At 45.2% G+C, this 22,136-nt stretch overlaps 1 protein-coding gene across 1 annotated transcript; it reads left to right on the top strand.

The window, feature by feature from the left end:
- The first annotated feature begins 463 nt into the window (after positions 1 to 463).
- LOC136565600 (potassium-transporting ATPase alpha chain 2-like) lies at positions 464 to 21,880 on the top strand. The gene is made up of 23 exons (XM_066564268.1): positions 464 to 471; positions 2,306 to 2,495; positions 3,813 to 3,872; positions 4,998 to 5,201; positions 5,771 to 5,884; positions 6,405 to 6,539; positions 7,089 to 7,206; positions 7,738 to 8,006; positions 8,690 to 8,888; positions 9,316 to 9,425; positions 10,164 to 10,298; positions 10,549 to 10,741; positions 10,944 to 11,119; positions 12,147 to 12,283; positions 12,926 to 13,076; positions 14,962 to 15,130; positions 15,772 to 15,926; positions 16,808 to 16,931; positions 17,429 to 17,574; positions 18,330 to 18,463; positions 20,139 to 20,240; positions 20,777 to 20,868; positions 21,416 to 21,880. Exons 1-23 carry the CDS (start codon positions 464 to 466, stop codon positions 21,442 to 21,444), a joined length of 3,150 nt encoding a protein of 1,049 aa, XP_066420365.1. The 3' UTR covers positions 21,445 to 21,880.
- Positions 21,881 to 22,136: the final 256 nt, after the last annotated feature.

Raw genomic sequence — 22,136 nt, 5'->3', positions numbered from 1 at the left:
AGGATTCAGAGTGAAGTCCAAGCTCTGAAGCTTCAAAGGGCACCACTCCATTAAATCCCTGCAAATAAGGCAGGAATTCAACTTGGAGGGGCCTCGGGCAAAGAGAACATCACCTGGGCAGGTGAGACAGAATGTGCAGAGCCCTCCTTCAGCCCGGGATCCCCAGGGCAGCCTGGAGCTGGAAAGTCTCTGGAGGAAACTCCTTGCTTCCAGCAAGATGAATAATACACCTGTTCCCTACTTGTGAGCAAACACTACAGAGGAATAATTAGAACCTATCTGACCTGAAACCCACATGCCCATTACTGCGGTATTTTTCCACCTACTCCAGGTGAAACAGAAGATGGGCTGGACCTGGAAGGGGAGGGGTGGAGTGGCAGCCCAAGATGCTGATTTATAAAGCAGCAGCAAGCAGAGCTCTTTCTCCACAGCCTTGGGACAGGGAGCTGGTCCTGCCCGAAGGATGCCGAGGTGGGAGCAGCATTCCAGCTAACACCTGCTGGAACGGGAGAGGGACCCACCACCTCGGGGAGCTTCTGCACTCCAGGACTGCTCTGAGCCACCACAGCCCCCAGCTGGGCTTGGGCTTTTCATCCAGAGGTTTTTGGCTTTTGATCCAGAGGCTTTGGCTTGGCTGCTTCCCTCCACTAGGAAAGGAATAAACTCACCAAGATGGTCAAGGTGGGTACAATGCCCAAGGAACTGCCCCTTCTGCTTCTTCTTAAGTTTTATTTTGTGAATCTATACTATAAGTGCAGGCTAAGTGAAAATTTTAATTAATACCAGACATTAACAGTTTGCATTCTGGGGAAGAATTCTTGGACGGGCTGAGCCAAAAATCTGAGGTTTTATGAAACTCTGAAGGTTAAAGGTTAACACAGGTCATGCTTGCAAGTGAGCAATAGATTTTACTAACTTCACCAATTTTCTTTATTTTTCTCTTCCACCTGCTAAGTTTTCCCAGCAGAGAGCTGTTGCCTTTCCTGGTTTTTGTGCTCCATAGGGATTTGAAAAGCTGAACAGATTTTTTGGGCTGGAGAGTTAAAGAGAGGAGGAGGAGGAGGAGGAAGGTGAAGAGAAAAAATCCCAATAGATAAAACAGATTGTGAATCTTCAGCATGGCAGAAAAAAAGTCAGAACTTATAACAGGCATGCCCTGTCTCTGGGATGTACATCACCAAGCAAAATCAAGTGTTTAGGAATAATATTTCAGTCTTTAAAGTGCTCAAAGTGCTCAGCAGCTCTTTGCTTTCCCTTTCACCAAGAGACAACATCAAGATTTAAACACTCCTTTGGTTACAGGACAGCTGAGGATAAGATGCCAGTGATGAGTTCAGAATAGTATTAAATAACAAGACACCCCAATTATTATTGTTTTTTTTCTTGCTGTTTCCATTATTTGAGCTTTCTTTATGTTCTGGAGAGCTCTTCCCTCATTACTGTGAGATCTCTCAGGAAGCCAAGCACTGGCAGAGCCCCTTTTGTCCCACCAGGGAACGTCCAGGGGGCTCTCCTGAACTTCTGGGGTTTAATCCATAAGGAAACCTCTGGAATGGGGTCACCAATGGCTCTCCCGAGGCCTGGCATGTCATTTCCAGGATAATTTGGGAGCTGGAACGTTATCATTAATCAGTGGCACGGGAGGGAAGTTGCCCTGCACTGTGCAGAGTTAACCCAGGGTTTGGAAACAGCACAACTCCCGAGTTATCACTGAAAGCAAAACATTCCTGGGGTGCAGCAGCCTCCCTGGGTCAACAGCTCCCTGTGCCCAATATTCCACTGCCAAAAAGAAGCGAATTTTTGGCTAAATCCCTGCCAGGTCTGAGCTCTGTGAGGGCAGAAACAGAGCAGCTCCTCCTTGGCATTCTGTCCGGTGTTTGCCTCCATTCCTCACTTTGATTCAGTGCAAATATGTATTTCTAAGTGTTAATTGTAATTAAAATTTGAATCTTGAAGTTATGGATCTGAAAAGCTCCAGGAACAAGCAAGGTCTCAATGGATAATTTTCCCCTCCCCTTTCTTTTAATGAATATTTTGCTTTTCCACTGATCTCTTCTTGGAGCTCACAAATAAATGAATAATTTTCACTGCTGAGGTACTGAGCAGTATTTTCCTACACCTGTTTTAGATCATAAGCTGCAGGAAGTGTTGTACATTCCTAAAGCAATCCCTGTAATTTGCACCTGATAAAGTCCTGATCACAATCACAGTAACACAAACTGGATGGACCTCTGGATAAGACAGGAAAAAACACCTTAAGTAGCCAGGAGAAAGTGACAGTAGAAATTTGTAAGTTGTCTAAAAGAGTAGATCTGCAAAATTTTGACTTTTTTTGTGGTCTTTTACAGAAAAGGTCTGATGTTTACTCCGTTGAGATTTATGGGACAAAAGATCTGCATAAAACAGAGATCGAAGATGAAGAGGAGAAGCACAAAGACCAAAAAGGCAACAAGAAGAAAAAGAAGGCAGAAGAGCTTAAGAAAGAACTGGACCTGGTGAGTGTTGCTGAGCCTCCATTACACATTCCATGAAATCCAGGGAGTGTCCTGCACTGAAAATCCAGGCACAGGGAAGGATTTGCTTCCTCACCCTCCTGGAGTGTGCCAGACAAACCCTGTGCAAGATTAATACCTAAAATGAGAGGATGATTCTGGTGTAATTAAGCCACCAATGGTACAGAACATTGTCTGCCCAAAAAGGAGCCATTCCCCAGATGGAATTACTGCCTTCAAGTATTTCCTGACAGCTTGCACAGCCAGCCAGGAGTCAGAGGAGAGGCAGAACCGCGGCATTGTGCTCCAGAGATTGCAGAGCTGAGAGCATGTCTTAGCTTTAAACACACCCAAACCAACTGCTCTGGCCTTCCAGAAATCCGTGTTTTCCTCCTGGCTCTACACTGACCTGCTGGCTGCTCTTGGAAATGTTGCTTCCTCTCCACACATTCCAGTTTCCCAATCTGGAACATGAGGGTAATTGTGCTGACCTCTTTTTGGGATTGCTGTGAGAGCAGCTCAGAGGAGAGGCCATTTACAGGCTGGATGGCATTTAAAAGCTCAAAGAACACCAAAATAAGATATTGAATCCATGATTCTCTCACCCATTCACCCGGCACGTTTCCAAGATCTGCCCAGCAGCAGGTAAATATTTCTGTCTGCGTTGTCTTTGCCACCGGGGCTGTAACTCCACTCCCGTGTTTCTAAAGAGAAACCAAAGCACAGACAGGAGAATTGACTCACCCAAGTACCCATGAATCACTCTGAGAAAACAATTGGGAGATCTCTCAAATTCTTGGCTTCTAAATCCCATTTCAGCACAAGATATAATTAGGCCAATGATACCACAGAGGTGTCACTGCAGGCCAAGGACAAGAGCTTTGAGATTTCCCTCTCCCACACCCTTTTTACCTGTGCTTAGAACCTGTTGTCTCTTTCCACCAGACTGAGGAGGATAATTCACATTCCCTACCCTGGCAATCAAGGGCAGAGGTTGCTGTCACACACACTCTGAGCCCTGCAGCGTGCAGACTGAAATGATTTATCCAAAAGAAGCAGAAACATGAACACACCACCCTGTTCTTGTGACAGATTTGCTGGAGGAGGGAGCTATTTACAAAAGCACTCTGCAAATCAAAAGGGAAAAATTCTCATCTTCCAGTGGAAGATACTTTGCTTATCAATATGCAGATTTGTCTAATTCATGAAAGTGGGGTGTCATACTTCATCCATGTTCCCAGATCCAGGCAGTTTGGAAATAAAAATTCCAGCAGTCTGATGCTCTGCTCACTGTCATTTTCTGTCTCTCCTGGGATGCAGGATGACCACAGGCTCAGCACCTCGGAGCTGGAGATGAAGTATGGTACCAGCATTGACAAAGTAAGTGCCTAGGGCTTCCTAAGGAACTGCCTCAGTCAGGTTCCTCTGGCCTCCCCAGAGCTCCCAGGAGCAGGAATTTCATTATTAGATGTGTGTGGGTGCCTGCACTGATGCTCCCAGTAAAGCCTAAACCATCAAGCCGACGAGCGCTGCCCTGGGTTTAAAGTGGAGCTTCTCTTGAGTCTGAAGAAAGCTGAGCTACTGCTTTGAAATCAAAAATGGGACCTCAGGGGTTTGCACCAGCACCTCATTTTTTCTAAAGCTGTTATCTGATCTTTTGATTTCACCACAATTCACTTTGCACTGTAGCAGTTTATAGCCAAAGACTGCATGGCTTGAGCTGATTTTGGAGGAAAATCCAAATTTGAGAAACTACACCTGAGTCCCTTTGACAGCTGACATTCGAATATCAAAGCACTGAATGTGGCCAGAGCCCAGACAAGAATTTCAAGAACCTCCTGAGCTGCAAACACGTTGTGGAAATGCAGAAGCAGCAGCAAAAGAATGTCAGTTTTCCCCTGGCTTTCCAAACACTTAGTCCAGGTAGATTGGATTGAAAACCAACAGACTGGAAACTCCTGATGGTTGTGGCCCCAAATTCAGTGCTCCAGAAGAAATAAGAAATAGCTGTTTCTCCACAACAGATAATTAATAGCAGCCACTCTGAAATCAAGAGGTTTGGAAATCAGAGTTGCAGCTGGTTTGTGACACAAACAACCTTGAAAGAAACAGCAGCACGGGCATTTTGTTCTGAGCTGGGGTAAAAATCTCTTTGTGATTTCCTGTAAACGTGCGAAAAAACAGCAGCACAGGCATTTTATTCTGAGCTGGGGTAAAAATCTCTGTGATTTTATTGTGAACGTGTGAAAAAAAAACAACAGCACGAGGATTTTGCTCTGAGGTGGGGTAAAAAATCTGTTGGTGATTTTATTGTGAATGTGTGAAAAAAAAAGAAAAAAGCACCACGGGCATTTTGTTCTGAGCTGGGGTAAAAATCTGTCTGTAATTTCATTGTAAACATGAAAAACATGTAAACATGTAAAGCAGCAGCACGAGCATTTTGTTCTGAGCTGGGGTAAAAATCTCTTTGTGGTTCCACTGTGAACATGTCACCTCCTTCTGCAGGGTCTCTCAAGTGCAAGAGCAGCAGAGATTCTGGCTCGGGACGGCCCCAACGCGCTCACTCCCCCCAAAGCCACCCCCGAAATCGTGAAGTTCCTCAAGCAGATGATCGGGGGCTTCTCCATCCTCCTGTGGATCGGGGCTGGCTTCTCCTGGATCTCCTTTGGCATCCAGCTGGCTCAGGGGGTGGATTCAGCCTTTGACAACGTGAGTGGATGAGCGCCCACCCCGCCAGCGCCAGGCCCCGCCACGCTTGGCGTGATTTAAATACTCCACAGTTACTCAGTAACTACAAGGAGGCCTCTTGTTCTCACCAGACTCTCCTGCTGCCAAACACGTCTGATAAAAGCTCAAACACCACCACATCACTCGCTGAAAGAGTGCCTGGGCAAAGGTTTGATAGCCACTGGGTATAATCACAATTCTTGAGAATTCTGAGAGCAGTAAAAATATCTGGAGACTTTAGACTCTGACTTCAGCCAGAGACTAAAGAGTCTCTGACGAATTCCCCTTTGAGTTATACTCTGCTATTTTTTTTTATTTTTTACACTAATTTGTTCATGATTGTGTCAGTTTAGAGAAGGATTTTAGATTATTAAAACACACAAAAAAGCTTTAATTGATCATTTGCAAGCCAACACCTGAACGTTCTTTTCTTAACCTGTCTTTTAACCTGGCCAAAACCTCATTTTAAAGCAACACAGAACTGATGCATTTGAACAGAGGAATTATGAAAATTTGTATAAATTAACCAAATTATATCTTTTATTGATCAGCTCTACCTCGGAGTAGTCCTGGCCCTGGTTGTCATCCTCACTGGCATCTTTGCTTATTATCAAGAAGCCAAAAGCACAAACATCATGGCCAGCTTCAGCAAGATGATCCCACAGGTGAGAACCACAGTCCCTTTCAACTGAGACCAGAATTCATCCCAATAATGCATGAGGGAAGCCCAGCAAGCTCAACTTGAATTTATCTCTTGGCAAATGACCCAGATAAACGTCCTGAATCACAAAGCATTGCTAACAAGCACACGGTGGTTGCTTTCACGGATCTGTGAATTGTGGGATGCACATCCCTGTTCTCCATCCAGCACTGGGTTCGAGATCTCAGTGCCCAGTTCAAACCTGCAAAAGGGTGAAATGTGCTGGGTTTCACAGTTTGCAGCCCACTGCTTTTGCCCACAGCCCTGATGGCGTGTGAGCACATCCCTGGAAGGCATTTCCCCATCTCCAAGGCCACTTCCCATCTCAAATCCCCCAAATTCCAGGCTGAGCTGTCCAGCTGGATGTCAAATATTCTCACATTTCCTCTCCATCACCCTGCTCTGGCTGTGTCCCAGAACAGAGGGGAGGATCTCAGTGTAGAGGATGGCATAAAGCTGATTTTTGTCCCCTTTCTGTCTTCCAGCAAGCTCTTGTCCTCAGGGATGCCGAGAAGAAGGAGCTGCCAGCGGACCAGCTGGTGGTTGGGGACATCGTGGAGATCAAGGGTGGGGACAGGATCCCTGCAGACATTCGCCTCATCTTCACTCAGGGCTGCAAGGTAAACAGGGCCTGGAAGAGCAAAGGAAAGAGGAAAACAGAGTTTGGAGTGATTTATTACATAGGAAGGATTTCTACACAGCCACTATGGGGAGTTAGAGCTGTGACTGGACATAATTAATGAAGTCAGAGAGCAGAAGCCTGAATGTGATGCTGAGCTCCTCTAGGATTGACACCTCCCTAACATCCAAGGAGTCCACGCCATGTTCTGGCTCTGCTCTTTGCCAGGACAGGGCAGATGCACCAATGCATGACTGAGAGTTTCCACTGGAGGCAGATCCTCAAAATTTGGGTGTTTTCTCAGGTGGCTGCTGAAAATCCCACTGACAGACACACAGACATGCAGACACACAGACACACAGACACACAGCATTGGCTGACCTGAATTCCCACAGAAAGAGGCTCTGTCAGGGACAGCAGCAGCTCAGAGAAGAGGCACTGAGAGATGCTGATGTCACTGATTATGGATGAAGCTGCCACCTCACCTCCCGGGCTGGACACCTCTGTGCACTGCTGACTTTAATCTGGGCATGTCTCCCTTTCATTAAAGGTGGACAATTCTTCACTCACAGGGGAGTCAGAGCCACAGTCCCGCTCCTGTGAGTTCACCCACGAGAACCCCCTGGAGACCAGGAACATTGCCTTCTACTCCACCACCTGCGTGGAAGGTGAGCTGACCCTGAAAATGGGCATGGAAATCCCATTTTATCCTCTTTATATGTTTCTCCACTGGCTCCAGCCAGGTTTATCATCCTGTGTGCACGTCTTTACATCCTTTTATCTTTTTTTCTCGTTAATCTTTCACCTCTATGCAGCAACTTCAGGGGAGCTGAATGTTCCTAATTTTTGTTATATATCAGCGTACAGAGAGCAGGGCCCCCAAAAAGGCACCAGCACAGGCAATGCTTGGTCCTGCTAAATCATTTGAGCAATTCTGCTTTGAGGAACTTCAGAGAGGTTTAATTGCCCACATGAATTTTGACCTGAGCAGATTAAAGAGTGACCTTGGGGATGGTCACACTCAGCATTTGTTCCAACATGCAGCGTGGTTATGGCCGCACCAATCAACGAATTGATTTGGATTTGAACTGACGGCAGTTTCCTCACAGTTTTTCCACCAATATCTGTTGGAATGTCAGGCTGCAGCTTCCTCTGAGTGTTTGTGTGCCCTGGAGGTGACAGCTTTTTTGTCCCTGCAGGCACTGCCACCGGCATTGTCATCAACACTGGGGACCGCACCATCATCGGCCGCATCGCCTCCCTCGCCTCGGGCGTGGGCAACGAGAAGACGCCCATCGCCATCGAGATCGAGCACTTCGTGTACCTGGTGGCAGGGGTGGCCATCTCCATCGGGGTCCTCTTCTTCATCATCTCCGTTTCCATGCGTTACAAGATCCTGGACTCCATCATCTTCCTCATCGGCATCATCGTGGCGAACGTGCCCGAGGGGCTGCTGGCCACGGTGACGGTGAGTCTGCGCTGGGGTTCTCCAGCTCTGGGCTGGGTTGGGTTTGGAGAGCGGTGGGGGTTCTTATTGCAAGGATAAACCCTTCATTTGGGTAATTCTGGTGTAACTGAGTCATTCATCTCAAACCCAGCTGGGGTTTAAGTTCAAGTGCTGCTCTGCCTCGATGGCTGCCAAGTACGGTGACGTGACTCATTTCCCCACCACCCGCTCCCGCTTGGAAGTGGGGACATTGTACCCTGAAAGTCACATGAAAACTCCACTTATTACCAATTGTCCAGCACTAAAATCCCTCCCTGCCTGAGGAGCAGCACACACTGCTGGCTCCAAAGCACCCCAGCAGCAAAGAATGAAGGGAATCATTGCAGGATCCATGGAGCTGGTGACCAGCAGCTCCCTGCCCTTTGCAGGTTCTTCCATCCCAAACAACCTCTTGATTGATAAGACATTGTTATTTCTATCAGCAGGCAGTAGGTTCCTATCAGCAGCAAATCTACCTGTGCTAGTTACAACCTCAGATTCTAAATTAAAAAATGGAGAAAAAAAAACGCACTGCAGCCAACAAAAACGAAAAATTTAAAATATTCTCTTACCAACCCCACAAAAGATCTACCAGGAGATCACAGTCTTGTCACACCTGTGTGTAGCCACACCTTGGTGACAGCTGGACCCCTTCCCTCCTGCAGGTGAGCCTGTCCCTCACGGCCAAGCGCATGGCCAAGAAGAACTGCTTGGTGAAGAACCTGGAGGCCGTGGAAACCCTCGGCTCCACCTCCATCATCTGCTCCGACAAGACAGGCACCCTCACCCAGAACAGGATGACTGTTGCCCACCTCTGGTTTGACAACCAGATCTACTCAGCTGACACCAGTGAAGATCAAACAAGTAAATGGGAAAATGGGGGTGTGGGAAGGGGCACATACCTGGATCCATCCCAGGATGCTCATTTTTGGTGACTAAATCAGACATATCTTCCTTCTACACATGGAAATCCCTCCTTAGCCATGTGAGATGTGAAAAAAAATAATTAATATTGAATTCCACTCACAGGAAGTAAACCTGAAGGAGGTTCTACTCAGAACCTTTTGCCAAGAGTACATTTAGTAGGGAATTAAGCAAACGAACATCATCCAAGCCCCTTTGCCTTTAGCGCTGCTAAAGGGAAAATTTATATCAATTTTTTTCCATAAAAGAAGCTGTCAAAAGAATAATTTTTTTCTGCCCATAAGTCAGTCCTGTTTTTTCACAGTTAAGATTTTACTTGTGTCATGCAACGTGCTAAAAGATGCAATGTGTGTTTTTCTTCTCTCAGCCCAGCCCTTTGATCAAAGTTCCCCCTCATGGACAGCATTATCAAAAATTGTCACTCTCTGCAACCGGGCGGAATTCTGGCCAGGACAGGAAAATCTCCCCATCATGAAGGTACTGCTGACTTCACACCAGCTTAGTTCCCTTCCTCTGAAAAGCAATTTTCTCTGTTTGGTTTTAACAATCTCCATTTTACCAGTAAGTTCTTACTGACGGTGGTTTTACTGCTGTACACTCACACAAAATATTTAACACAGGATAAAAAATCCACAGATCCAAAAGCATAGAAATGCAGATTTTCCTGAATTGGAGGAGATCCACAATCCCAACTCCTGGCCCTGCACAGGACAGCCCCAAAAACTCCTGTGCATTGTCCAAACCCAACTGTGCCTGCCAGGAAAAAGGCAAGACAAGTAGCAGGAGCAGTAATTACTGCACTGTTAATTTATTATAGCAAAGGTAAACATGCCTTAATTGATGTCTTTCCACATGACTGCTTGAAGGTAGTAAATTCTACTGACTGGGCTACCAGGACAAACCTGCTGTTTACTCATCAATGCTATCTTCAAATTAATTTGGGTTTGTGCCTCAGCTCACCTGCAGTGCCCTGAATGTGACCCCAAATCGGCTTTACAGTTTGCTGTGGCTCAGTTCTAACTCCAAGAGCAAAGCAGACATCCTCAAATTCTATTTTAATATTTTTTTCTAGGATAACTTGAACATAAAAATGGAGATTCCTTGTTGAAGTGAAGATTGGAGATCTTCCTTGGAGATTCCATGCTGAAGTGTGCAGCATGCCATGGAATTGTGGAAATGTAAAAAGTAAAATGTTTTCTTCCTTTTTGCCCACAGAGGGTCGTGGTTGGAGACGCCTCTGAGACAGCTCTGCTGAAATTCTCTGAGGTCATTCTGGGGGACGTGATGAGCATTAGAGCACAGAACAGGAAAGTGGCTGAAATCCCTTTCAACTCCACCAACAAATTCCAGGTGTGTTTCTTTTTTTTTGGACATCGTGCCAGATTGCTTCAATCACTGGGCCTGATGCAGCAATGGGTGATCTGGAAGCCCTAATGGGGTAATTCAACAACAGAGGAAATTCAAGTTCTAATAGAGACAGCTCATTCCACTTGATGGGATTCATGATTTCTTCATGGAAAAGAACATTAATCCCATGGGAAAATAGAAGGAAATGAGGACAATTTGAGCTCTTCCAACCCCTCTCCTGTTTGTGGCGCAGCTCTCCATCCACGAGACCGACGACCCCCAGGACAAACGCTTCCTGCTGGTGATGAAAGGTGCCCCAGAGAGGATTTTGGAGAGGTGCAGCACCATCATGATCAACGGCAAGGAAGAGCCTCTGGACAGCGAGAAGGCAGAAGCTTTCCAGACAGCCTACATGGAGCTGGGGGGCATGGGGGAGAGAGTGCTGGGTGAGTGCCTGGGAAAATGGGGTGAACAATTAAAACGGGGTAAAATCCAGCTGTAGAACATATGAAATGGGGTTTAAAGTCTTGGCACATCCACCATGCCTGGAGAAATGGTTAAATGCTGGAATCACATGGGCAAGAGCAAAGCCTCTCCTCTTTCTCCCACATTTTCCTGCCCATCACACCAACCTAAATACCTTTTCAGGTTTCTGCCACTTGTACCTGCCTGAGAATGAGTTTCCAGAGACCTTCCAGTTTGACACAGATTCCATGAACTTCCCAACCTCCAACCTGTGCTTTGTGGGGCTCCTGTCCATGATTGACCCACCTCGTTCCACGGTGCCTGACGCTGTCTCCAAGTGCCGCAGTGCTGGCATCAAGGTGAGGACTTTACAGAGAAAAACGCAGTGGGTTCACTACAGAAAGACTCATTAGGATTATTTTAGGTATTATTTAAAGTGTTTAAAATTTAAGATCTTCCACCACATCATCACTAATTAACTTTCTAGCAACGACTATCGAAAATCTTAACCTTAGTTCATACCATTGTATAATTTCAATCTAGAAAATCCCTAGAGAGAAAACATTTTTATTTAAGTGAGAATCAGACTAAAGGAGCTGCACAAAAAACTCAGACCTGGAAATCCAAATTTGCAAAAGCTCAGATACTCTCTCATCAGATCCATTTCTAGAATACAGAACCCACACCAGCTGGAATTACTTGCTTGGAAACAGAGTAAGGTGATTGATAGAAACAGCTCTAGAGAAGGCGTCAGGACACTGCTTTGAACATTTACCCAGAGGAATCACCAATCTTAACACTATTCAAGCAGAACCTGAAGCAGTAATTCCCCTAATTTCACTCCCTGGGACCCACAAGTAAACTTTCAGCCCTAAGCAGCAGGGAAATCTATCTAAATCAAGGAAAATCCTATTTGGAATTAGAAATCTCAGATGAGATGAATCCAAAACCCCAACCCTGATGAAATTTTCTGTAGCTTGAAGACAGATCTGGCAATTTTTCTTTGAGAAAAGCAAGAAAAGGCTGTGCCTTATCTGTCAGGACACCTCAGTCACAAGGATCCATTTTAAGATGCAATATCCTAACAAACCCTCCCCACTGAACATACCTAATATAGATCCTTATATAAGGGCTCCTTTATTCTGCATTATTCTAATCTGGCTGCCTGTGACGAGTTCTTCCTCCAGAGCCCTGATAAAGCAGCCTCAGGAAGAGAGGCAGAGCCCAGATGTTGATACAGAGCTGGGCAATTACCGCCCCTAATCTCCTCTGCTGTGTACACAGCGCTGCTCTGATCCCAAAGTGCTTCCAGCTCCTCAAAACCGGACATTCCCCCTTATCTCCCTCCACCCTTGGCCATTTGGCACTCACTTGTCCCTTTCTCAGGTCATTATGGTCACTGGCGACCATCCCATCACGGCCAAGGCCATTGCCAAGAGCGTGGGCATCATTTCAGCCACCAGCGAGACCGTGGAGGACATTGCCAAGCGCCTCAACATCCCTGTGGAGCAGGTCAACAGGAGGTGAGAGCCAGCAGAGCCTGGGCAGCACCCAGGGCTTCATTTCCCTGCTCCCTCCACGGTGCTTTTATTCTACATCCCTGCTGCTTTCTGGATTTTTATGACACATTCCCACTCTTGAGTCATCTCCACCTAAATGTGTCCCCTCGGTGGTTTTCATGTCTGCTGCCCGTGAAGAAAATCTGGTGAATTATTCTTTGCACATCATGTGGAAGTCACTGTCACTGCCTGTTTGACTAAACACACACACACACAGAGCAAAATTCAGCATCACACGACACAGTTTGGACCATCAGCCCAAATTCCTCCTTCACCCCTTAAATGGGGAAAAAATAGCATCACAAGGGAAGGATAAAAGCTCTTTGCAGAAGTGATGTCTTCCTCTGCTCCTCCCAGTGAGAGGCCTCTTTAAAATGCATTTTCTGAAGCTTCAATGAGACCCCTCTGTATCCAGAAGTGACTGTGATCAACTCTGGATTTCTGCAGTGCCTTTCATTCAACTCCTGCTGATTAACAGCAAACGCCTCTGCAATTAACTCAATTTGCTGCTTTCCCCGCCATCCAGCTGCACGCCCATCCCACGAGTGCACTATTTCCACCCTCCTAATCCAAAAATCCACCCTGCCCTGCCTGTGGCTCTTGCAGGGAAGCCACAGCAGCCGTGGTGAACGGGATGGAGCTGAAGGACATGAGCTCGGAGCAGCTGGACGCGATCCTGCGCGAGCACGCCGAGATCGTCTTCGCGCGCACCTCGCCCCAGCAGAAGCTGATCATCGTGGAGGGCTGTCAGAGGCAGGTGAGGCAGGCCTGGCAAAGGTCACACATCAGGGTTTGGAGGCTGGGAGCCAATTCCCAGTGCTCCCTAAGCTCTGTTTATAGTCTTTTCCCCGTGCCAGAACATTATCTAACAGATGGCCACAAATGCTGCCTGGACTCAATCCAAGCCGCTCAAATTCCTGCTGCAGACACAGCTCCTGGTGACAAAATGAGCTTTCCCTGGGTTTGGAGCTGTGGCCAGAGCATGGATTGTCCCTGGCACTCTGAGAAACACAAAAAGCCTCCTGTGCCCTGGCTGGGAAGGAGAATTCCCTCGGGAATTCTTTAAACCCAGATAAAAGCAATGCTGCTGCCACATCCTCTCCTCTTATCTCTTGTGGCCGCTCAGAGCCATGTCCTCCTGCCCACAGGAATGTTTGGGAGTGGAACTGCTTAGTGGCAGTGCTGGGTGAGCAGGTGAGCTCACAGCTCTTTCCCAGCCTAGATTATTTGTGATTCTGAGGTAGGAACCCCACAGAATGCCAGAGCATGATTCGTGCACCACCAGGTCTTATCTGTGCTACTTCCCAGGGCTGTAAATCAGGCAGCAGGATTTAAAGACAGTTTGTCCCATCCATGGGCAATATTATGTAAAGCAGCCTGGAGTGCAGCCAGCATAGGAGGAAAAAAAATAAAATTACAGAGCTCTGTAAAAGATGAAAATCGCCATCAAAAGACTCTCCACTAAAAAATGACATCTTCCGAGTAGATTTTGTGAATTAAAGCCACACTAGTGCTGTGCCTGGACTTTGTAGAGAAGAAGATGTGGCGTAAGATATTATTTTATTTTTGTAGTCGTGCCAGCACTGAGCTTCCCAATCAGCATTTTATCAGCTCTTTGGGTTTAAGCCTGGAGGGCTCTCCAGGGAGTAAAAAAAAAAAGAGATAAAACTTTTCAATTTGATGTGGTTTTTATTTTTTGAATGGTCTCTGTTCGGCACACGGTGGGTAAACGTGCTCTGCACTGCTCAGACTCCCACACTCCTGGCAGATTTGGCTCTTTAGGGATGAAAAGGAACACCCTCCCCCAGCCAGACTCCAGCTATGTTTAGCAGTTAGAGCTTATAAGCCTTTCTGTACATGGCATTATTTATAGGTAGTGACACTGTGCTCAATTCCCCCAGGGACAGGAAATTCAGCATTTCATTAATCAGTTTGCCTGGCTTTGTCCCCACTCTGAGCACCCTGCCTTGAACCAAGCCAGAAACTTCTGCATCAGCCAGAGCAGAGCCTGGAGCTGCAGGAGATGCTCAGGAAGATAACAAAGAAGCTGAGTTGGATAATCAGAGTTTTCCATCTTTTGGATTAGTAGAGAAATTCCAGCACAGACTGAGGATGGACAGAAGCTGTTGGGATAGGATGAGGACAGGCTCTAACTCAACAGTTACATAATTTATGAATCAGATGAAGCCTGGCTGTTTCTGTAGCACTTAATTAAAAAAAAAAAAAAACCCAGGACATTTTGTGTTAATCAAACCTCCCCCAGATGTCAGAGGTGAGCCTGGCTCTGCTCAGACAGGGATGGACCACGAACATAGAGCAGACATCCAAATCTTAAATCCTCTTTAAACTATCAGATTGATTGCATTTGAAATGCATCTAATTGAGATGTCCACTCTTCAGGATGCAGTGAACCACATCCCTGAATTTTCCAGGTCTCTGCTCTAAAGGGAACCACACAAACTCTGAGCTTGCTCTCCCAGCCCTGCCCACCACCCTCCTGATCCCTGGCTGTGTTTGACGTGGGTACAGAGAGGAATCAGCACTTCCTATCAGCATTTTTCTGTTAGAAAGTTAAGGATTGATGCTGGCAGGATCCACCCTCTCCTCCCAAACCCACATCCAGATGCTTTTGTGTGTTCCAGGGAGCTGTGGTCGCCGTGACTGGAGATGGAGTCAACGACTCCCCTGCCCTAAAAAAAGCAGATATTGGGATTGCTATGGGGATTGCTGGCTCTGATGCAGCCAAAAATGCAGCTGATATGGTCCTGCTGGATGATAACTTTGCTTCCATTGTCACAGGAGTGGAGGAAGGTAAGGATAATGTTGTTTCCCACTTTTTGAGCTGGAAGCTGCTGTCAGGGCCTCCTGATCTTCCTCTCTTCTCTTTCTGGAATTGTGGATTTGATATTTGGCAAAGCTGGGAATTAAATCCATGTCTACACATGACAACCAGAGAATAAGGAAATAATCTCCCTCCTCACACATAATAAAGATTTGCTGTCTCTGATCAAACTTCAGATAAAAGCACTTCCTGACCTGTTCCAATGCAGTCTGAAGCCTCACAAAGATGGAAATTATTTTCTCCACCTTTCGCCTCTATTATTTTCTCACACCTCACCTTCACTGTGCTCCACCTAAGACAGGAGCACTCACCCCACTCTTCTTTCACTGTAAAGAGTTTGTGGTTTCCATCACAACCACAGCATTTTGGAGAACGAGGTTTTTCCCCTCAAACTGCCTCATCCAAAGAAATGTTCTATTACACTTGACTTTTCAGAAGCCTTTAAGGGAGGGGAGCTTAAAAATCCCAACAAAACCAAATTACAAAATGCATGATGAAACACATGAGGAAAGCAGAAATAAGCACTAAATGTTTCCACCTCCTTTAGTTAAATTGAGCTTTTTTTGCTGATAAAAATTCCCTTTGACAGAAGAATTTTCTCTTCCCCCAGGCCGCCTGATCTTTGACAACCTGAAGAAAACCATTGCTTACACCCTGACCAAGAACATTGCTGAGCTCTGCCCCTTCCTCATCTACATCATTGCCAGCATCCCCATGCCCATTGGCACCATCACCATCCTCTTCATCGACCTGGGCACGGACATTGTGAGTTGGGAGCTCCTTTCCTGCTGGAATATCCTGCCAGGGACAGGGGCTGGGGGGGAGGCACATCTGAACAGGGGATTTATCCTACGGATGAGAAAGGCAGCGAAAAAAGGAACTAAAAGCAGGCAGGTAGAGAGAAATAAGAGTAGAAAACAACAACAACCTGCAGGGAGGGAGCAGAAAGCAAAGACAACTGATGCAGCCTAAAATCAGCAGTGAATAATTAGGTATAATAATAACAATAATAATAATAATAAATGCTGATAGGAAGTTCTGATAATAATAATTATAGAATATAATTATATATCATAATTTTTATCATATGTACTAATATATAAATATATATAACAATTATGTATAATAATAAAATAATTATATAAAATAATTATATAATATCATAATATATATTATTATATTATATATAATATATAGTATATATTTATATATATACTAATATATAAATATATAACACAATATCTTTAACAATATATATAATAATATATATAAAAAAAAAAATCTTGTGTTTTAATCAAGAGATCAGAGGGATTTTTGCAGTTACACCTTCACATTCCATCCAGCCCAGCCCAAGGGACATGGAAGACCCTTTAATTTTAAATTAATGTTCAATTATTTTTAACTTCCTCTAGCCTTTTGTACTGATCACCATATCCATGCATATTTCAGATTTCCCCCAAACCCTTTCCAATTAATAGGAACAAATTATTAGGAATCAATTATTTATTAGGGACCCATACAGATCCTCCTCTCCTCTGTTCTGCCATCATTCAGCAGAACCACTTGGGAACCACAAATTGCTGCTAAACCCCTGAGAATGGGGCAAATGCTGCCTCCCAGCCCCTGAGGGTTTGTTTCTCTTGCAGATCCCCTCGGTGGCACTGGCTTATGAGAAAGCTGAGAGTGACATCATGAACAGGAGACCCCGGAACAAGAGGAGGGACCGGCTGGTGAACCAGCAGCTGGCTGTCTACTCCTACCTGCAGATTGGTGGGTTGGCCTCCCAAACTCTCTCCCTTGTGTCAGCAAAGCAAGACTCAAGCTGATTCATTTTAAGAAAATATGAATTTACTCCTACCTGCAGATTGGTGGGTTGGCCTCCCAAGCTCTCTCCCTTGTGTCAGCAAAGCAAGACTCAAGCTGATCCATTTTAAGAAAATATGAATTTACTCCTACCTGCAGATTGGTGGGTTGGCCTCCCAAACTCTCTCTCTTGTGTCAGCAAAGCAAGACTCAAGCTAATTCATTAAAAAAAAAAAATTTAGGGCAAATTTAGGAGCTGAAACTCAACCCCTTCCACTGCAAACCCACCAGCCCCCTCCTGTTGCTCATTATTCAGCAATAAAATGAGGTTTTATCTACAGAAGGCGAGAAATTCACAGCACCAAAACTCTTAAACTACCTCCGGCATGTTTCATGCATCCATCACACCCCCCAGCGCTCCTTAAATTCGATTTTTCCTCATTGCTGCCCCTTTGTTTCTGCAGGAATCATGCAGTCGGTGGGGGCCTTTGTCACCTATTTCACGGTCTATGCTGAGCAGGGCTTCCTGCCCTCCACGCTGCTGGGAGTGAGGGTGAACTGGGAGAACAACGCCATCAACGACTTTGAGGATTCCTACGGACAGCAATGGGTAAAGCAGCCCTGGAAATCCCCTTTGCAATTAATAGGAATGAATGAATAGGAATGAATTATTAGGAATTAATTATTAATGGGAATTAATTATTAGGAATCCACACAGAAAATTCCGCCCTGACTAAATTCCCTGCCCACCCGCTTGCTTTAAAATTCCCCCAAAATAAAGGGATAGGGAATGCAAATGAGGGTTAAATGCAAAGAGAATTAGTTTTCAGCTGATGTTCCTGCAGGAGAGACTCTTTAGGGCTTCCTGTCACACAGCTCCTTCATTCAGCCTCTGCTCCTTCATTCATTCTTCAACAGTTTGCCACCTTCTCACTCACAGCCTCTGCAGGTGCACCTTCCTCTCTGGTCTGGGTGTTTAAACCCCTCAAAATCAATCCTCACCATCCTCTCCCAGCCCCTTGCACCTTCCTCTCTGGTCTGGGTGGTCAAACCCCTCAAAATCAATCCTCACCATCCTCTCCCAGCCCCTCTGCCAAGTCCTCTGCAGCCTCCCCCTCTCCCTGCAGAATCACAAGGCACAGGAGGCATTGATAAATCCACACGAACACCCCTCACCCCCAGCTGGTGCTGCAGCCTCGTGACTCAGCCCTGGAATAAAGCTGGGCCCAAATCTGAGCGTTCTGTGCCTAAATCTGGAGGAACACTACATTCACACCATGAAGCCTCCCAGGGATGTTTGCAGCAGCCTGGGGGAGGTGGGAGGGTGTGAATTAAAAAGGTTTTGGTGTTTCTTTGGCTCTGCAGACCCACTACCAGCGCATGTACCTGCAGTGGACTGGCTACACAGCCTTCTTTGTCAGCATCACCATCCAGCAGGTGGCTGATCTGATCATCAGGAAAACTCGCAGAAATTCCATTTTCCGCCAGGGCCTCTTCAGGTGAGTTTTGTAGAGGCACAGTCCCAGGATGGTTTGGGTTGGAAGAGACCCTAAAGCTCATCTCATCCCACCTTCCACCATCCCAGGCTGCTCCAGCCTGGCCTCGGGCACTGCCAGGGATCAGGGGCAGCCACAGCTTCCCTGGGCACCTGTGCCAGGGCCTCACTGGGAAGAATTTCCCTCTGAGGGAAGGATTTTTCTCCTATCTAATCTAAACCTGCAGTTTAAGTTAGCCTCCTGCTCCCTTCAGAAGCAGGTGAGCTCAGTGATTTGGCCCTCTCACTTTCAGTCTTTGCACAAAGATTAAGCCTGGCCTTAAACAATCACAAATCTCAGGCAAATATTTTATTACACCTCCCCTCAGGCTCTTTTCTGCTTCAGGGTAGGGATTTTCTTTAAAGACATTGTGCTGGTTATTCTGAAAATACACTAGTTTAAAACCAACTTTCCATTCATTAAAATGTTTACTAGAAAAAAAAAAAAAAAGGGAGTTTCTCTTCCAGATTACTTTCTGAACTCCTTATCAAGAGATAGCGAGTCTGAACTTCTCTGAGATAACTTGAGGCTCTGGGAAGGGAGATACCAGCTGGCCAAACTCCCCCAGACAGCGCTGGCCGCCCTCTGCAAACCTCCAGCCCCAGGAGAATTCCAAATATCAGCTGGGCCAGAGGCCAGCAGCAGAGCTGGCATTGCCTCCCGGTGTTTCTGATAGCAGAGCAATTTATTTTCCATCCTTTATCTGCAGCTGCTGGGCCTACACCTGTGTGTGCTTCCTCCCTGCATTAACACCTGAGTCACCCTGAGCGCATTCCCAGAGCAGCAGGAGCCTTGGGAAGCGCTGCTGGGTGTCTCCCACAGCTGGATTTGGGCTGGGAATGCTGCCAGGACAGGCAGGAGCACTTGGGGTACAGGACAGAGGTGCCCAGCCCTGTGCCTGCAGAGCTCACCTGGAGCGGGGATTGCAGGCATCCAGAAGGGTCCTGCTGGCACACAGGGGGTTAACTCTGGGGTTAATTCAATCCTCTCACAGGGGTTTAACTCAGCTCTGTCACAGAGGGTTAACTCAACCCTCTCACAGGGGTTTAACTCTGGGGTTAACTCAACCCTCTCACAGAGGGTTAACTCTGGGGTTAATTCAATCCTCTCACAGGGGTTTAACTCTAGGGTTAATTTAACCCTCTCACAGAGGTTTAACTCTGGGATTAACCCTCTCACAGGGGGCTAACTCTGGGATTAATTTAACTCTCACAGAGGGTTAACTGGGGTTAGTTTAACTCTCTCACAGGGGTTAATTCTGGGGTTAGTTTAACTCTCTCACAGAGGTTAACTCAGCTCTATCACAGGGGTTAACTCTGGGAATAATTTAACTCTCACAGAGGGTTAACTCCACTCTATCACAGGGGTTTAACTCTGGGGTTCATTTAACTCTCACAGGGGGTTAACTCTAGGGTTAACTTAACCCTCTCACAGGGGTTTAACTCTGGGGTTAACTCAACTCTCTCACAGGGGGTTAACTCTGGGGTTAGTTTAACTCTCTCACAGGGGTTTAACTCTGGGGTTAGTTTAACTCTCTCACAGGGAGTTAACTCTGGACTAACCCTCTCACAGGGGGTTAACTCTAGGGTTAGTTTAACTCTCACAGGGGGTTAACTCTTCCTCTCTGTTTTTCCTGCAGGAACAAAGTCATCTGGGTGGGGATATTTTCCCAGATAGGAATTGCTTTGATTCTCACCTATGGCCTTGGACACGTTACAGCCCTGAACTTCACTCCACTCAGGTGAGCTCTGCTGCCACTGAGCTTCTCCTGCCCTCCTTGTGGGCACAGAACAGAATCCTGCACCCCTGCAGGATAAATATTTTTAAAAATTCATATATTCATCACTATTTCTTGGCCAAAAAAGCCATTATTGCCATAATTTCCACATTCTCCTACTGGATTTCCTATTGAGGATCCCAAAAGCCACCTGTGCAAAACCAACATTTAAATATTTCTTCCATCATCTCCAAGGTTTTGATGAGCACAGCCAGCATTTAACTTCTATTTTAAATAGATCAGCCAGGTGATTTATTGCTGTGATAACACCAGGCAAAATTTCCTTCTGAATAGGACCTGGAATTAATTAATCCAGGAACCACTTGAGACTGGGAGGCTTTACATGCTCATCATCAATTTGAGAGATTAATTAGGAGAAAGGAAAGAGGCCCAAGGGGGGGCAGATTTGTTTCAGTGACACTGAAGAGCACAGACACCCCAGAACTCCAGCTGAGCTGTTCTCAGGTGCCTCTGAATGAGACCTTTTGCCCCACTCCCAGGTTCCAGTACTGGTTTGTGGCTGTGCCTTTTGCCATCCTGATTTGGGTCTACGATGAAATCCGGAAGCTGCTCATCAGGAGACACCCAGGAAGTGAGTGCACTCTTCTAATTGAATTTTAATTGAACATTTCCATTTCATGTGTCTTTTCCCAGCCTTTCACTCCCACCCCCACCTCAGCTGCCACTTGCAGGTGACTGCTGAAAATAAACCAATTTTATCCAATGATCACTTTTCCTTTTTGAGGAAAAATGACCAATTTTTAGTTATTATTTTTAATATTATATAATTTCATATAATATAATATATTATGTATTATATTTTATAATATATAATACATTATATTATATAACATATAATACATTATATTATAATTATATATTATATTATATATTATATAATATATATTATATATAATATATTATATATAATATATTATATATTATATATAATATTTAACTATATATAATTATATAATTTATATATCTACATATATAAATTATATAATTAATTATAATTATTTGTAATATTTTAAATAATTTAAAAATTATTACTTAATTCAGTATTAAATAATTTAATATTAAATATTTTAAATATTAATTTAAAATTAAATATTTAATTAAATAATTAATTCCTGCAGGTTGGTGGGACAAGAACATGTATTACTGAAGAGTCTGACACAGGAGAGCTCCTTCCCCACCTGGCCCAGCCTCTGCTGCTTTCAAGTCCTGTCTGTGCAATATCGAGCATGGATCCACCCCGTGCTGGGGTGAAGAGATTTCATGGATTCAATGAAGAAAAAAGGACTTTAGAGGCTGAGAAATTACCTCCCACTGTACTGTAAAGCCTAGAAATTGAAATACTACCTATTTTTGTAACTACTACGATTTTCCCTCGTCCAAAGATGGAGTTGGAGAGAACTCTGAGAGGAAAACAGTCCCAAGACAGGAATTCCCCACAATCCAAGGCATTAATTTGCACTGAAGGAGTTGTTTGTTGATTTTTGTGCTGGTAGAACTGAATTCCAAGTGAGTGCACACCTAGATCTGTTTTACCTTGCCACGGGTAATTGTGCTGTATAGGAATCATTTGATAATAAAACTTTTTTTTTTCCAAAAAACTGTTCTCTGTGTTATTGGTTTTTTTTTAATAAAGACTGAGAGAATCTGAGTGGAATGGGGTCACAGAGGAAAGTGCAGCTCTGCTTTTTTACCCCCATTAACAGACCAAAAAAATGATCCATTCTGATAAAGGTGCCTTGAAAATCAAGCCATGTTCTATTTTCTGAGTCCCCCAACGAAGGAAGGAAATGATGAATCTGACTCCATGCTCTTAGAAGGCTAATTTATTATTTTATGATT

This window comes from Molothrus aeneus, chromosome 22, assembly GCF_037042795.1.
Source record: "Molothrus aeneus isolate 106 chromosome 22, BPBGC_Maene_1.0, whole genome shotgun sequence".
In the NCBI taxonomy this organism is placed as follows: domain Eukaryota; kingdom Metazoa; phylum Chordata; class Aves; order Passeriformes; family Icteridae; genus Molothrus; species Molothrus aeneus.
Note: the sequence above shows the minus strand (reverse complement) of the source record. Positions and strands in the feature narration are given on the sequence as shown.